This window comes from Hylobates moloch, unplaced genomic scaffold (genome assembly GCF_009828535.3).
Source record: "Hylobates moloch isolate HMO894 unplaced genomic scaffold, HMol_V3 SCAFFOLD_9, whole genome shotgun sequence".
NCBI lineage: Eukaryota > Metazoa > Chordata > Mammalia > Primates > Hylobatidae > Hylobates > Hylobates moloch.
In genome coordinates, this window is record NW_026652284.1 from 58981456 (window position 1) to 58997802 (window position 16347).

Consider the following 16347-nt stretch of genomic DNA (forward strand, 5'->3'; position numbering starts at 1 on the left):
GCCTCCGCCGCGGCCCCGCCCCCACGGATCCCCGCCCCCGCAGCTGCGGAGCCAATTGGAGCCCGGAATGTTAGCGGGTGGGAGGTGCGGCTGGGTTGCTACAGCCAGAGCTGGGCGGCGGCGGGCGCTGCTGGGCGAGTCTTGCTGAGCTCGTGGAGGTGGCGCAATGGAGGGACTGGAAGGTGAGGCGATGAAGGGATGCGGGCAGGACGGCTAGAGCGGGCCCAGAACAGCTGGGGACCCTGGACACCAGTAGCAGGAAGGCGAGGGCTGGTTCGGAGCGGCGGACCTCGCCGCGTCCCCGCCCGCGCCTCCGGAGGCTGGGGCCGAAGGGAGCCGGACGGTCCCCGATGCGGTGGAGCGAACGCTCCCAGGCTGCCACGCCTCAGACGGTCTTCACCTGGGCTTGCCCACCCGGAGCCAGATCCTGCCCCTGGCAAGACGCTTGCACGTCTCTTCCTACCATTTTCTGATCTTGCTTGACTCCTAAGTGCCCTTTTAGTGATCCCAGTCTCTGGCCAGATTTTGTCTTCCTTGTACTGGACTCTCTCCATTATTGTCCACGGCCTTAACACCACCAGGCCAGTTTGTGCTGCAGCCCCGGGGTGTGTCTCCAGCCTCGAGCTCCTTACATTCTTTGGTCGATTTCACTAGGTAACCGGTTTTTTACATTTCGGCAGCATCTTCTGTCGGAGGGATGTCAGAGCATCTCCTAAGGAAGTGTCACTGGCCAGCTTTAGAGCCGGTACAATAGATTACCCGGAGGATTTGATGACTTATTCACGGCCGCTATGTGAGGAAGAGCCTGTATTGGTTCCTTATCTTTGGGTTTATCTTTGTACTGTAACCATGACTCCAGATTTTGCTTTGTTCCCAGTTCTTTCACTTTTTCTCTATTCTGTTTACCCATTTTATCCTGTGTAAGGAAAGCATTCACCTAAAAACAAAGGAAGGAAAAAACCACAATAACTAGCATTGGCAACAGTGCTAGTTTCAAGATTTTTTAATTTGTTATGATAAAGAACAAACCTTCAGAATTGAAAGATCCTCTTGTCTTGATTTAGCTCCTTTTCCCCCGTCTTCTGGTTTACACGGATTCACTTGGAATTAAGAATGAGCAGAAGCTTTGAGTCTTGTGTATTGTTGCATGCCAGGGAGTAAAATATTGTACATTGTGTGATGAAGTGAAAAGTGGTAGCCGGTAACTTTTTCAGTCACCTAAGTTCGCCAAAAAGCAGATGTAATAACATGAGTAGGAGTTTATTTCGTGCTTTTGCTCTGATAAATAATTCTGATAATTTTCCATTTGTGGACAGCTGCAGTATGCTGGCCTAATGAAGGTCTTGTTTTTTGCTTATGTGTTTTTGGAAGATAGTTCAAATTTCCATGAAATAAGGAATTGTAATGATAGTACAGTATATTTTACTTTCAAGATACTTTTGTATCTTGGTGGGATTAAAGCATGGGTTATGGAATTCTCATGAGATTATCATATATAATATGATAAGGTTTTATTACATATTATCTATAAAGTGTTTTTGAGCAGTTTGCAGATTTTTATTATTTTATTCAACATTTATTATTAAGACAAAGATCGTCATCTGATTTTTCACTTACATATCCTAGCCACCTAAAACAATGTCTGACACAAAGTAGGTACTAAATAAATATTTGTTGTTAAATAAATGTCTATTATGGGCATCTTTTTAGGTTCTAGGTTGCAGCAAAGAATAAAAATGATTAAGTAATTACTCTTATTGAACCTACATTTTAGTGGACCTTACATTTTAACAGTGATAAGATACTGCTATTGAAACTTTACTACGAATGTTTTTAAAATATAATGGAAACCTATTATGATAATCAGTTGCATAGGTAGACAAATAGGTAGGATTCTGTATTTATAGGCATGTTTTATGGGCCAAGCTTATGATGTTAATAGTGCTTGCTCTTTACTTTCAGATTTTTTTTTTTTTACAGAATTAGATGCCATCATTAACTATAATGTGTTTAATTGTGGTAAACTGTGTCGAAATATGTGAAGTTGCCTTAAATTATGTAGGGCAAAACAGTTGAATTCTGGTAATTTCTAGCAATCCAATCTAATAAAAGCTCTGAGAATTTTCTGTTGAAGTTAGGATGGTGCCTTTCTCCCCTTTCTCCTTCTCCCCTCTCCCTCCCCTAAGAGATCACACTTTGCAAGTATCAAACTCTGAGTCTTAAGCTTACCGTTCATTAATTCATCCATTCTTTCATTCTAGAAACATTGATACAGTGATAGATAAGGTAGTTTCTTACCTCTATTGGAAGTTAAAGTGTAGTACTTTGAAGGTGTCTAATAAATATTATATTGCAGTATCCAGTAAGAAATATTCAAAAGTTTGCTTATGTGTCAGAGTAATTGAGTAAATATTGTACTCTGGCATTAGACATATGTTTCTAGTTGAAACCAGTTACCAGACATTAATCTTGGCTATAAAACCAGAAAATATATGGACTCTTGAAAATTTCTATTAAAGATAATCTTACTCTTTCTTATAACTTAAATTATTTGCATGTAATCGTATACCATTTGTTTTACTTTTGGTCTTCTGGGTCTTTATGCTTCTTGAATAGTCAGTAGATGAGGTATTAGCCTCAAACATTATACTTTGAAACCAAATATAAGTTATCTATGTTTTTGTAGAATCAATATCTGAGCACTTCTACATTCTGTGGATAATTACAGCAAAACCTTTTAATTCCTTTTCATCTAATAAAATTTGTGCCCTACAAAATCTATCTAAGGATAATAGAAGTAGTTCTAGACTTGGGAGAGTTCCAATCTCTTATAAGCTTTTTTATTTGTAAAATGAAGAGATGGTAAAATCTAAGCAGATTTTATCCTTATATAGAGTATTGTCATTCCCTTCATATCCCTGATAAATGGTTATAAAAATTGTGGCAGCGATCAGACTGTCTGTTCCTCTTGTGGATTGTTGAAATTATTAGATCTTAGTACTGCCCTCTAAAACTTGATTAGAAGACTGATTGCTCTTCAGTGTAGCCCTTGGTTTAAAGACAGTCATGTCTCATCAAAATTTCTGTTTTGTTTTATTTTTTCGTAGTATAAATGTGTACTAGTTTACTGAATAATTCTTTATCTTTATTAGTTTATCTAGCATTTATTGCTTTTTGGTACTGAGTTGGATGCCAGATATTTTAATAGACAGTGTATTGGAGAGGACTGTGTTTGAATCCTTGCGTTGTTTCTTTTTAGCTCTATGATTTGGGCAGTTTACTTAATCTGAACCCTTATTTTCTCTGCTATGAAAAAAATGGAGCTATTAAATATGTAACTACCTAAATTATATTCAGTATTAAATAATGTAATATATGTAAAACATTTAGCTAAGTGCCTAGTGCATAGGAGGCCCTCTCAGTGTGTGTTTGTTAGATGGTGAAAATCACAAAAAGCATGTTAGCAGGTCCAGTATAGGTAAAACATAGCATGCTTGGGAGGAGAGAAGGAAATACTGAAGCCAAGAGAGAAAGGACTTTAAAGGTGAAAGGGATTTGTCAGCAGTGGCTCAGACTGTAGAAAGGCCCAGTAGGATGGGGATTCAAAAGAGGGCTTCAGATTTGACAATTAGTAAATTAATAGTAATCCGTTACCTTCCTTTTTAATGTCATTATTGTCTCCTTATTAAACAAACTTTCCCTGATTATCCATACTTCTCCAAGACAGCATTATGACCATCTCTTCTCCCCTTACTTTGTTCTACGTTCATTGTGGTTATCACCATGTAGCATTTTATATATTAGTTTTCATTTATTTTTTCCCTGTTAGATCAGTGAAAGCTCTATAAGATCAGAGTCTTTGTTTTTTATCATCCTTATACTCCTACCTCCTAGAACAGTTTCTGCCTCATGCTAGGTGCTCAACAAATACTTATTGAATCAAGGAATGGATGCGTTTCTTTCTTTCTTTCATTCCTTTTTTCTTTTTTTTTTTTTTTTTTTTTTTTTGAGACAGAGTTTCGCTTTTGTTGCCCAGGCTGGAGTGCAATGGCGTGATCTCGGCTCACCACAACCTCTGCCTCCCGGGTTCAAGCAATTCTCCTGCCTCAGCCTCCGGAGTAGCTGGGATTACAGGCATGTGCCACCACGCCCAGTTAATTTTGTATTTTTAGTAGAGATGGGGTTTCTGCATGTTGATCAGGCTGATCTTGAACTCCCGACCTCAGGTGGTCCGCCTGCCTCAGCCTCCCAAAGTGCTGGGATTACAGGTGTGAGCCAACGCGCCCGGCAGAATGGATGTATTTCAATACAGTGCTTGGCCTGATAATGTCTCCCTGCAATTCAGACAGTGAGTGAATGAGAGGCAGAGAAGGACTAAGCAGAAAATGTAAGTTAGTGTTTAAAAAAATGTGCTCCTCAGGACATTGGCGGAAAACATTGGTCTTGGGAGTACAAAGGATTTCTGATAAAATAAATTTGGGCAAATAACAACATACTAAGCCTCTTTTTTTAAGACTAAGGGAGTTCTGCTCTAAGGGAACCCATTTAACTTAGGTTAATGTACCATTTTCCAAACTTTTGGCCATGAAGCAAGGGATTCGTGGATAATTCCTAGTATAAATGATGGGTCATGTTCAGACTGGGTAGGAAGGGACGTGCAGCCAGGAATGAGCTTATTAAGAAAAGCAAGTCACTCTGAGATCAAGATAGTAACTTAGAGAAAGGTAAGAGGTAGAATTCTGTGGTTAAAGAGGAAACTTGAGTGTTTTAAAGTCGAGAATTGTTTGTTTTGGTAGTAGTTTTGCTGAACTAGTGGAGGTGACTAAAATGCTGTGAAAGATGAAGGTTGTGTGTTGAGTCGGGTAGGCATTGACTAGGTTAAGACAAAAACTCTTCTAGGATGAGCTGAAAAGGGTAAATCTTCTGAGACACTGGATAATATTGATCTGAAAGAAATTCAATTTTGGAAAGGATTGGGAAGAAAGTGGTATAACATATTTTGTGCTTCAAAAGAAAGGTTTGTTGAGCGTTAAAGGAGTCAAATGAACGGTGATAGAATATAAGACTTACCAGCAGTGAGGAGATGGATATGCCACAGGGGAGGCCAGAACTGTTCTTAATTTCCAAGATTTCTTTGAAAATGTTCTCTCATAGTTCTTAAATGTATGCATTTTAAAATGTCACAACTATTTGAAATGAAATCATTATTTCTCATCACTTACAGTGTTAGATAAAGATACCATTTCAAGTCTTATCATCATGCAGGTTTTGAAGTTGCAAAACATAAGCAACTTATAACAGAATCAACAGTGTGTGCCAGATAAATTTTGTAAGGAGAGATTGGCTGCTTAAAAGTTCTAGAATATTAAAGTACTTTATTGACTTGGTTCTATCCATCACCTTGAGTGCTTATTTCAACAGTATTTGCTCTCTGGTATAATATTCACCCCTCTGAATATCATCTTTCTCTTGTATTTTTATAAGCTGCAAAATTTGCTAGTTTTTGCCAGTTAGGAAAGGTTAGTGGAGTTTGCCTGCATGCCTTGGAAAGTAATATTTTTTATTTCTGTAGGTTATGAAACATTTTTATATGTAATAATTGATCCTCTGAAATTTTAAAGTAAATTGAGCAGATATTAGCCTCATTTAACGGATGTTAAACTGAGTCTGCCTATATGATTAGTCATATATTTCTTTCTAATTCATGTCTTAAAGGCTTTTCTAACAAGGAGTTCTTTGCTGTAGGTCCTTTCAGGTTCTCAGTTCTCTGTGTAGATAAGTGGAAGTTATTTCCTCAATGTGGTGTACACTACCTGAAGCATTCATTCTACCATCTGCAATTGGTTTAATCATTCTTATATATAAACTTTATTAAAAAAATCAGTAAGAAAGATGTCTTCCATGTACTTTTCTTGCTAATGTGGTCTTAAGGTAGATTTTGTTAAATTACAGTATGTTCCAGATAAAAAGGGACCATATGTCATTTAACTTAACTTCCTTGTTTTATATCAGAAAATCTAAACCTTAGAGAGCTTAAATATCTTCCCTGGGGACTTGTAGTTCTCAGTGACAGAGCTGGGGACTTGAAGTTAGATAATACAAGACAAATTGCAGTGCTTTTTCAACTGTAATGTCATGTCTTTTAATGAATTTAATTAGAGCAAAATGTGGCTTTCGACTCTGAGGCCTAAGGTATTTATCATGATCTGGGTAGAAGGTTCCATTAATATATTTTTTTTAAATTATTTTAGTAATAAAATTTATATCCAGGCACATGATGATTATTTTAATTGAGCAAAAGATACAGCCACTTTATTATTTAATTAGTTGTGTGTGTGAGGTCAGAATATTTTAACCCCTTGGTCCAATTAATCTTAATATAAGTATTATATGTATAAAATAACAATTCAAATAATACATGCAGTTTGCATAACTAGGTGATCTTAACCTTATAGCAGTATACTTTCTATTATCTGGTGATAAAGAGAAAACGATTTTTTTTACCCTAGACTCTTCAGATCAACTCAGTATGTCACTTAACTGATCACCAGCAGTATTTCTTCATGCCTTGGAGATTAATAAGATAAATTTTGTTTTTAAGGTTTAGTAATTTACCGTAGAGATAACCTTTAAGATAAAAGAACATGACAAATTGATTGCTTAAAATAATTACAAGAAAACTACATATTTCCAACTAATCAGCTTGGTTATCCTTAAATTATGACTTTTCTGTGTTTATTCTGGTCTTTTTGCCCACTGGTAACTCTTAAGCCCATTTTAATTGACAATTTTTCTTACTTCAAATTACAGTAAAAAGTTTTTTTTACAGGAACTGACAACTTACCAATGAAACTAAAGAAAACATTACAATGTGAAGTTTCACAATTTAAACTACATAAATTATTTTTAATTGTTTTTTGAATTTTACTTTAAGTTCTGGGATACATGTGCAGAACGTGCAGGTTTGTTACATAGGTATACATGTGCCATGGTGGTTTGCTGCACCCATCAACCTGTCATCTAGGTTTTAAGCCCCACATGCATTGGGCATTTGTCCTAATGCTCTCCCTCCTCTTGCCTCCCACCCCGACAGGCCCTGGTGTGTGATTTTCCCCTCCCTGTGTCCATGTGTTCTCATTCTTCAACTCCCACTTATGAATAAGAACATGCGGTGTTTGATTTTCTCTTCCTGTGTTAGTTTGCTGAGAGTGATGGTTTCCAACTTCAGCCATGCCCCTGCAAAGGACATGAACTCATTCTTTTTTATGGCTGCATACTATTCCATGGTAGACATGTGCCACATTTTGTTTATCCAGTCTATCATTGATGGGCATTTGGGTTGGTTCTAAATCTTTGCTATTGTAAATAGTGCTGCAGTAAGCATACGTGTGCATGTGTCTTTATAGTAGAATGATTTGTGATACTTTGGGTACATACCCAGTAATGGGATTGCTGGGTCAAATGGTATTTTTGGTTCTAGATCTTTGAAGAATCGCCACACTGACTTCCACAATGGTTGAATTAATTTACACTCCCATCAACAGGTAAAAGTGTTCCTATTTCTCCACATCCTCTCCAACATCTATTGTTTCCTGACTTTTTAATGATCGCCATTCTAACTGGCGTGAGATGGTATTCTGTTTTAGAGAATGAACGCGTGGTCCAAATTGGAGAATTGTTACCTTGCTACCCGGTAGAAGTTCCCTCCGTAGGTCTTGACATAAGACACATGCATATGCCATATTTTGTCAATTATAGTGCTATGCTCTATGACCAGCTAATATTAGAGGACATTATAAATTTATATATATGTTTTATATATATCTTTATTTTGGGTGAATGACATTCTTCTCTAAAAAAGATTTCTTTGGGGGATAATTGCTTTTAAATTATCCCCAAATAGCATTATTTTAAAATGGTATTGTATCTGTTTATGCCTTATAGTGATAATAATTTTCTTTTTTTAAAAAAACATTTTAAACATGTTTGATAACTTGTGGAAATTAATGTCAAGAACTGGATTTTATTATATGGTAATATTCTGGTTGCTGTTATGTTTTAATTTTTTGTATAAAAAATAGGAGTTGATTTGGTTCTTAGATCTATTTAATAAGTAAATAATATAGATTGTTAGCTTTATGAGAGCAATAATTGTGTTATTCTGTCCTTGTGTTAATATTACTTAGTGCATGCTTGGTACGTAGTTTTTCTATGTGCTGAATTCATTTTTCTCATTCGTTAATTTTTATAAGATTTTGCTTTGTCATCTATTTAAGAAGTAGATAAGCAAATACACTTTTAAGCAAGTATAATATGTGGTGCTTTTTAATATTTTTTATTGATGAATTTTAAAATCATTGCTTAGTATTTAAAGGAATACATGAAAACTATAAGCAAGCTTAATAGATTAGTTAGCATGTGATGTTACTGAGACCATCATTTTGAAGACTGTCTTATCTAAATGAACCTAATGGTTTCCATTTAGTAACTCTGGACTGTTAGTGGACTTAAGTGATCCAGATAAATGAGATTGCCCTCCCTAAATAACTTAGCTCCTGGTATTGGGGAAGGACAAGTCAGGCAAATCTTAGCTTTGCTTTTGTAGTGTTGACTGCTTAACTGCCACTACACAACATTGCCTCCATCTGAGATGACAAGTAATCACTATCCACCAGTTAAATAGGGCAGTGGAGTAATAGGAAAATGAGAAAACAAAACAGTTCTTCTGTTACTGTATTTGAATGCATTCTTACCAAAATCTATTTTGGTTTGCCTGTTTAGTTCTCTGTGAACTCACTAAATGTCTTGGACCAGGTTATATGGAGTTATATAATTGTACTTTTAAAAATTAGTTTGTTACTTCTAAAGAAAAATGTTTTTCTATTTGTCTTTCATATGATAAAAGAATTTTAGCATCTCTAAAATATTCAGCAGAAACTATGGGGAAAATGTTACATGTTTAAGTATCATTTTTAGGAAATTATAAGTATGAAAACAAGTTTATGTTTGATATTTGGAAATAAAATGACAAAACGAATTATGCAGAATCACAAAGAATGTAGTTTCTTTTTTTGTAGTTTCCTTTTTTCTCTTTTTAGTAATAACATTTGTTGTATTCAGTTACATGATAGTTATATTAATTTTATTAATAACTGAGTGAAAGTTGTAGCTACCTCTTTATTTAATTTTGTTTGTAAGGTCAGAATATCTCCATTTACTAGTCCACTGACTCTTAATATAAGTATTATATGTATAAAATAATTATTTTACATAATACATGTAATTTGCATAACTAGGTGATCTTAATCTTATAGCATTGTACTTTCTATTGTTTGGTGATAAATAGAATAAGATTCGTTTTATTCTAGATTCTTCAAATCATCTCAGGAAGTCACTGAACTGATCACTAATGGTATTTCTTCATGCCTTGGAAATTAATAAGATAAATTTTGTTCTTAAAATGTAGTAATTTACCATAGAGATACCCTGTAAGTTAAGAGAATATGACAAATTGATTTGCTTAAAATAATTACAAGAAAACTAGATATTTCCAATGGTAACAGTTTGGATATCTTTAAATCATGACTCTTTCATATTTATCCTGACCTTTTTCACCACTGATAACTAAGTATTATGCTCCTTTTCATAGATAATTTTGCTTATTTCAAAATGCAGTAAAACATTTTTCACAAAAACTGATAACTTACCTATAAAACTAAGAGAAAACATTAAAATGTGAAGTTTCACAATTTTAAGTTATAGAAATTATTTATTAAATTCCTTCCTGTTTTAGAGAATGGAGGTGTTGTCCAAGTTGGAGAATTGTTACCTTGCAAGATTTGTGGAAGAACATTCTTTCCAGTAGCATTAGTGAGTAGACTGATTTTGTACCTTTATGGTTTTACAGATCTGTAATTGTTCGATAATTCTGGTCAATTCTCATGGGAAGAACTTACGTGGAATAGTTTTTGAAGAGTTAATGGGTAATATTCTTTGTTCAAGGGTCTTGATTTCAGCTATGCCATTCTTCCAGAATGCTTTCTTTCCTTCAGAGTTTGGTCTTCAGAACTCTTCTATTAAAGTTTAAAGTTATTCCTCCAGGAAAAAATCAGGGATAGATGAAACAAAATGGCTAAAATGTTGGTAGTTGTTGAAGCTGGGTGATGAGTAGTAAATGGGAGTTAATTATCCTTTTCTGTCAGCTCTTATTTATGTTTGAAATGTTTCAAAGAAAAAGATTTTTTCAATGTAAAAGTACACCTAAAATTTATTATGCATTCTTAAGATATGTTAGCTACTTAGTAAGTACAAATAAAAATGCTTTTAACTAATCTTAATAAAATTAGCTAACTAAATAGGGAATAATAAAAATTATGCCTATGTACCTTACATATTTTAACTTCAAACACAAATACACATTTATTAATCCTTTGATGTAAGACAGAATTTTTCTGTGAATGTAGATCTACTGATTAAAGTTCTGCCACAATCCACTGTGCATCCTCTTACTATTTCTAGTTTGTTTCTTTAAAGCAAAGTGAGGAATTAATGATCCAAAGTGTCCTTCTGACTGTAGGCACCTTTTAAATAATGATGGCTTTTTTGGTAATCTTTTAAAAACATCTTGCTCACACATTCAATGATTTTTTTTCTTATCAATTTATTATTTTTCAGAGTGTCCAGCTAAATTACACAGCAAAAAAAAAAAAATGCCTTTTTTGGCTCTCATTTATGTGGTATTTAACTTAATGATGTTATTATAACACCTGAAACTTGAATTATGTTGGGAAACAAGCACCACATACACTTGACATGTATAACTTAATAAGGAACATATGTACATGGGTCCACTAGATAGTCATCTGCTATCCTCATTTTTTTAAAATACTTAAGAGCTGTAATTACAGTGCTTGTTTGTTGAAATGAAAACTGAAAATAAGTATGTAAAACAGTTGATTGCTAATTGTGTACTGAAAGCCTAAGAGGCTGCAATACACCAAATAATCCAGTTTTGAGGTTTTGTTTTTTCCCAAAGTTTGACAGTTCTTCCTCCTTCAGTGTTTATCAAAATACAAGAGAAAAAAGAGTATTTAGTATACCGATGTCATCAATCATCATGCTTAATATAGTGGAGGGAGAATGTTTATCCAGTTGATTTATTGGAGGTCATTTAAGACAGCTTCCATCCTAATGTCCCTAAACTGAATAAATGAATGAAAGGACAACTCTCTAAAAAAAAAAAAAAAAACCTGTAGGAGTAGTAGAACACTAGATAAGCTCAAGAAAAATCCTAGGTGAAGAAAACTGCAAAATTTGAGTTCCAGAAGGGAGGGAAAGAATTAGTATGGGAGAAGGACACAAATCAGACCACCTGTCCTATTATTTTGTGTTAACTTTATATTAGCATACTACTATTATGTTAACTATAGTAATCCAAACTACTACTCTTACATTAACTTTTGTAATCCTAAAACTAATGTATTCTTTGTATTTTGTTTTTCTAGTATCTATGTTCAGGTATTTAGTGGAGACTTTTTTTTTTTTTCCAGTGTAGTAACTTTGTTACTTTTTCTTATTCTTAATGTTACAGGACAGATAAATATTTTACAAGAAAAGGGTCACAATCCAGACCCTAAGAGAGAGTTTTTGGATTTTGCACAGGAAACAATTTAGGGCAAGTTCACAGTGCAAAGTAAAAGCAAGTTTATTAAGAAAGTAAAGGAATGAAAGAACGGGTACTCCATAGACAGCAGCCCTGAAGGCTGCTGGTTGCCCATTTTTATGGTTATTTCTTGATGATATGCTAAACAAGGGGTGGATTATTCATGCCTCCTCTTTTTAAACCATATAGGGTAACTTCCTGATGTTGCCATGGCATTTGTAAACTATCATGGCGCTGGTGGGAGTGTAGCAGTGAGAATGACCAGAGGTCACTCTCGTCACCATTTTTGTTTTGGTGGGTTTTGTCCAGCTTCTCTAGTGCAACCTGTTTTATTAGAAAGGTCTTTATGATCTGTATTTTGTGCTGATCTCCTATCTTATCCTGTCACTTAGAATGCCTTAACTATCTGAGAATGCAGCCCAGTAGGTTTCAGCCTCATTTTACTCAGCTCCTGTTTAAGATGGAGTTGCTCTGGTTCACACACTTCTGACATTAGTAATGTACAAACTAGGAGAAGAGAAATACTTAATGACATGTTAGAAGAGTGTTTATAATTTTTTTTTAGTGAGAAAGATAACTTAGAGCATGCATTACATATACGTTTTACAACTTAACTTTTGGTTAAGGCAAGGTGTATCTTATTTATTATTTTGTATTCAGGTTTTTCATTTGGTCTCAGATTTTTAAACTGGTCTGAATGTAAATAAAGTTCTGTAGTCTTACCTTCTGTAGAAAAGAAAATGATAGGCTGCATTTCTTTATCTTAACAGAAAAAACATGGACCCATTTGCCAGAAAACTGCAACTAAAAAACGGAAGACTTTTGATTCAAGCAGACAGAGAGCTGAAGGAACTGATATTCCAACAGTAAAACCTCTCAAACCGAGGGTAACTATATAACCTTTTGAACAGTATGAACCTTTGTGTTATGTATGTTGAAAAATATTATATTGTTTGTTACATTAAGGTTAAGAATAAACACAATTATCTGCTACATTAAGATTAAAGAATAAATACAATTCTGTGTTATATGTTCAGTTTAGAAATCATCCGAAGCTTATAAAACAAATTTTATTTTAAAAAATAAGCTTTTAAACTTCAAAGAAGAGACCAAGGTGCTGTTTCAAACTCCATCAATTACAGTGAGATTTTTATAGCATTGGAGAGCCAATTGCTGTCCCACATTCTTTTCAAGTCATTATTAAAAACTTCCGATATAACTTAAGTTTTGATTTATTACCTCTTCTACCATTGTGATAATCTCTACATCCAAAAAGTTAAGCAATTATTTATAGACATTTTAGCATAATAGATACTGCTTATTTTGACATATTGACTGACAGGATTTGCAATCTATATTATGTTTCTAAGGAAAAGTTTTATCAGTTGTTCAGTGTCCAGATATAGTTGTTGTCAGCTTATTTTCTTTCTTGAAACCAAAGCAATGAACCTATTGTGATAATCTCTCCTTAATATCTGTTATATATTATAGTAATCCGTTGGTATCTGTGGGAGATTGGTTCCAGGGACCCACCTCTGATATCAGTATCTGTGGATACTCAAACTCCTTATGGCATAGTATTTGCATATAACTTATGCACATCTCCCATGTACTTTATGTCTAGATTACTTATAATTTAATGCTATGTAAATAGTTGTTGAATTGTGTCTTTAATTTATGTTACTTTTTATTGTTATATGGTTATTTATTTTTTTCCTGAATGTTTCTGATTCATGGTTTGTTGAATCCATGGATGCGCAAGCCACGAATATGGAACCCATGGGTAGTAAGGGCCGACTGTGTATTGCTAAGAATAAATTACTTAAGTACTTATTCAGCATAGTTGTAAAGCATCATTTCAGTGAAGTGGTCTAAGCTAAGCACCTGATTGAATAGTTTTTTTAAACAAAATCCTACTGTTAATGGTAATAACTTCTTCCAGTGGTACAAGAACATTTTTCTAGGGGGAAATTAATCTTACTAATAAAAAATCATTTGATGATAGAAAAATTAGGTGTTCATTTTTATGTTTTACTGTAAGCATTTAAAGTAAGGATGGTGAGGTTTGAATAAGCTATATAAATCAATATATGACGTTTTTCTTAGTTACCTGCTGCCTATATTAGCTTTAATTTGCTTTGGTAGATAAAATTGCCAAATCTTTGGAAGCAGTATAATATAGTGGGTGTTAAAATTGGCTCAAGAGTCAGACTGTCTGAATTTAACTTTCACTTTGCTACATACCATATTATTCTGGGCTAGTTATTTAATGTAATTATGCTTCTGTTCACTGTAAAATGGTGATAGTAGTAGTATTTATCTTGTGTGGTTATTGTAGGGATTACATAAGATTATCCATGGTGATTTCAGTGAATATTAGTCATCCTGTTTCTTTTATAAGGAATTGGGGTTGTGAACTTAAAAATTGAATTTTAGAAAAAAGCAAAGTAAAAACCATTGCTTTGTATTAAGTGGTTTATTGCCTTGTTACCTAAAACTGTGGCCCACAGAGCAGTAATAGTGGCAGTATTTGGAAACTTGTTAGACATACAGAATCTCAGCCTTCTCCCAAACATACTGAATTAGAATCATTTTAAGAACATCCTTGGGTGAGTCATATGCACATTAAAGTTTGAGAAGCAGTGTCTTAGAAGATTTGAATGTTGTAAGTGTATTCTTAATATATTTACCTGTATCAAGAAAATCCTACAAAATCATAAGCAGAGTGGGGCAAAGCAACTACAAACTTCATTTTTGGAAAAACAAAAGGTAGGCATAATTCATAGATTATCAAATATACGTAAGGACTGCCCCAAAGCAGTTGAAATCCAGGAGAAATTACCCGTAAGAGGAGGTATAGGAAATTGCTTGGGGGCCTGTGGCTGGATTCTGGAAATCTGCTACCTTAAAGTTGAGGGGTTTCCTCATCTTAAAAATGATTCCTTAAAGGTGAGAGATCTTATCAGATAGTATCTTCATCTCTTGTTTAGTATAGCCAAGGCAGAAACTGGGAGGAGCTGTAGGAATTTGGATAGCTACCAGGTGGAATGAGCAGGGCTGAAATTGTATAAAAGCCAGGAGGGAGAGAATGGCGGGAGTAGGAACAGAGAGTTGAGGAGGCCTAGTGGCAGAGACCTTTAGAGAACATTAGTGAAAATGCCTTTCCTGAAGATGAGAGGCCTAACCTAAAAGACTGTGACCTTTTTTTTTTTGAAGTGGTTCTCGTAGGATCTGAGGGAAGCAGGGTGTAATTACACAGAGACGCCTTATTTGTAGCAACTAATCTGAATCTGTTGCAACAGAGAGGAGAGCTGCTGGTTTGTATAGCTACCGTGGGCCTCTCCTCCCTAAAACTTCTTGCAAATAGCTGTATCAGGAATTTTATGCTGAATAGTAGAAATGAATAAAAGTGATGAATAATAGAAAATATATTAGCTCAGCATTGATAAAAGATACTATGAGAAAAAAGGTAGAAAAGAACAGCAAAACTTATCAGTAGATGAATAATAATCATAGAGCAGATGAATGTTGTGATCAGATATTTTGCTATAAAATAAGAAACTTTAAAGAGTCAGTAATCTCAAACATCTAAATTTGCTGACATTTAAGATTTTTGCATTTATATTAATCAGAGAAGTAGGTATGTAATTCTTTTTGTCAAGAGTTTTGCTGCTCTCAGAACACTGTTTGGAAAATTGTTTCATTGTTTTCTATTCTCTGAAAGAGTTTGTGTAATATTGATGCTAGATTTTTCTTATATGTCTACAAAAATTAAAAATTAAAGGTAGCTGAGCCAGGAGGTTTCTTTGTGGGAAGGAAAATATTTTCTAAAATAAGTGACATTTTGATTTTATATTTGTTCTGGTATCTGTTTTGTTGTATTTTCCAAGGACATTGCCCATTTTGTCATAATTATTAAATTTATTGGCATACAATTTCTTTATAATATCTTCTTGTCTTTCTCATATTTGTGTATTATTTTTCATTCCTTCATAATTTGAGTTCTCTTTTTTCCTTTTTGTTTCTTTTTCTTTTCCTTTTTTTTTTTTTTTTCAAGGATCTTACTATGTTGACCAGGCTGGTCTTGAACTCCTGGCCTCAGGTGATTTCTCCCACTTTCACCTCCCAAAATGTTGAGATTACAGGCATGAGCCATCATACCCAGCCATCTTTTAAAGTGCCATCTTTTGACTTTGTGGATTCAACACCTAATTCTTGATTTTAAAAATATAGACATAATAGGAATAGTTGGGTATCTCAATAATATTACAAAATAAATCTCTGTAGCATGTGAGCCAGCATCATGTTTAGTGGAGGACACTAGAGGCAGTTCCCATTAAAATCAAAGAGAAGGTTAAACTGTAACAATACCGTAAGTGCCAGCCAATACAGTTAGATAAGAAGAAGAAATTAGATGCACAGATGTATTAGTCCATTTTCCTACTGCTATTAAGAAATACTGGAGACTGGGTAATTTACAAAGAAAAAGAGGTTTAATGGACTCACAGTTCCATGTGGCTGGGGAGGCCTCACATCATGGTGGAAGGTGAAGAAGGAACAAAGTTACATCTCACATGGCGGCAGACAAGAGCAGGAGAACTTCCCTTTTTAATGAAACCATCAGATCTTGCAAGACTTATTCACTATCACGAGAACAACACAGGAAAAACCTGCCCCCGTGATTC

General features: G+C 34.6%; 1 protein-coding gene across 2 annotated transcripts in view; it reads left to right on the plus strand.

The window, feature by feature from the left end:
• Window positions 1-93: 93 nt before the first annotated feature.
• The window catches only part of ZC2HC1A (zinc finger C2HC-type containing 1A), a 54565-nt gene continuing 38311 nt past the window's right edge, over window positions 94-16347 (plus strand). For both annotated transcript variants that reach the window (XM_032759888.2, XM_032759889.2), the window contains exons 1-3: window positions 94-182; window positions 9794-9870; window positions 12433-12549. In XM_032759888.2, coding sequence (XP_032615779.1) covers window positions 167-182; window positions 9794-9870; window positions 12433-12549 — 210 coding nt within the window. In that variant the 5' untranslated portion in view covers window positions 94-166. The remainder of the gene's footprint in view (window positions 183-9793; window positions 9871-12432; window positions 12550-16347) is intronic.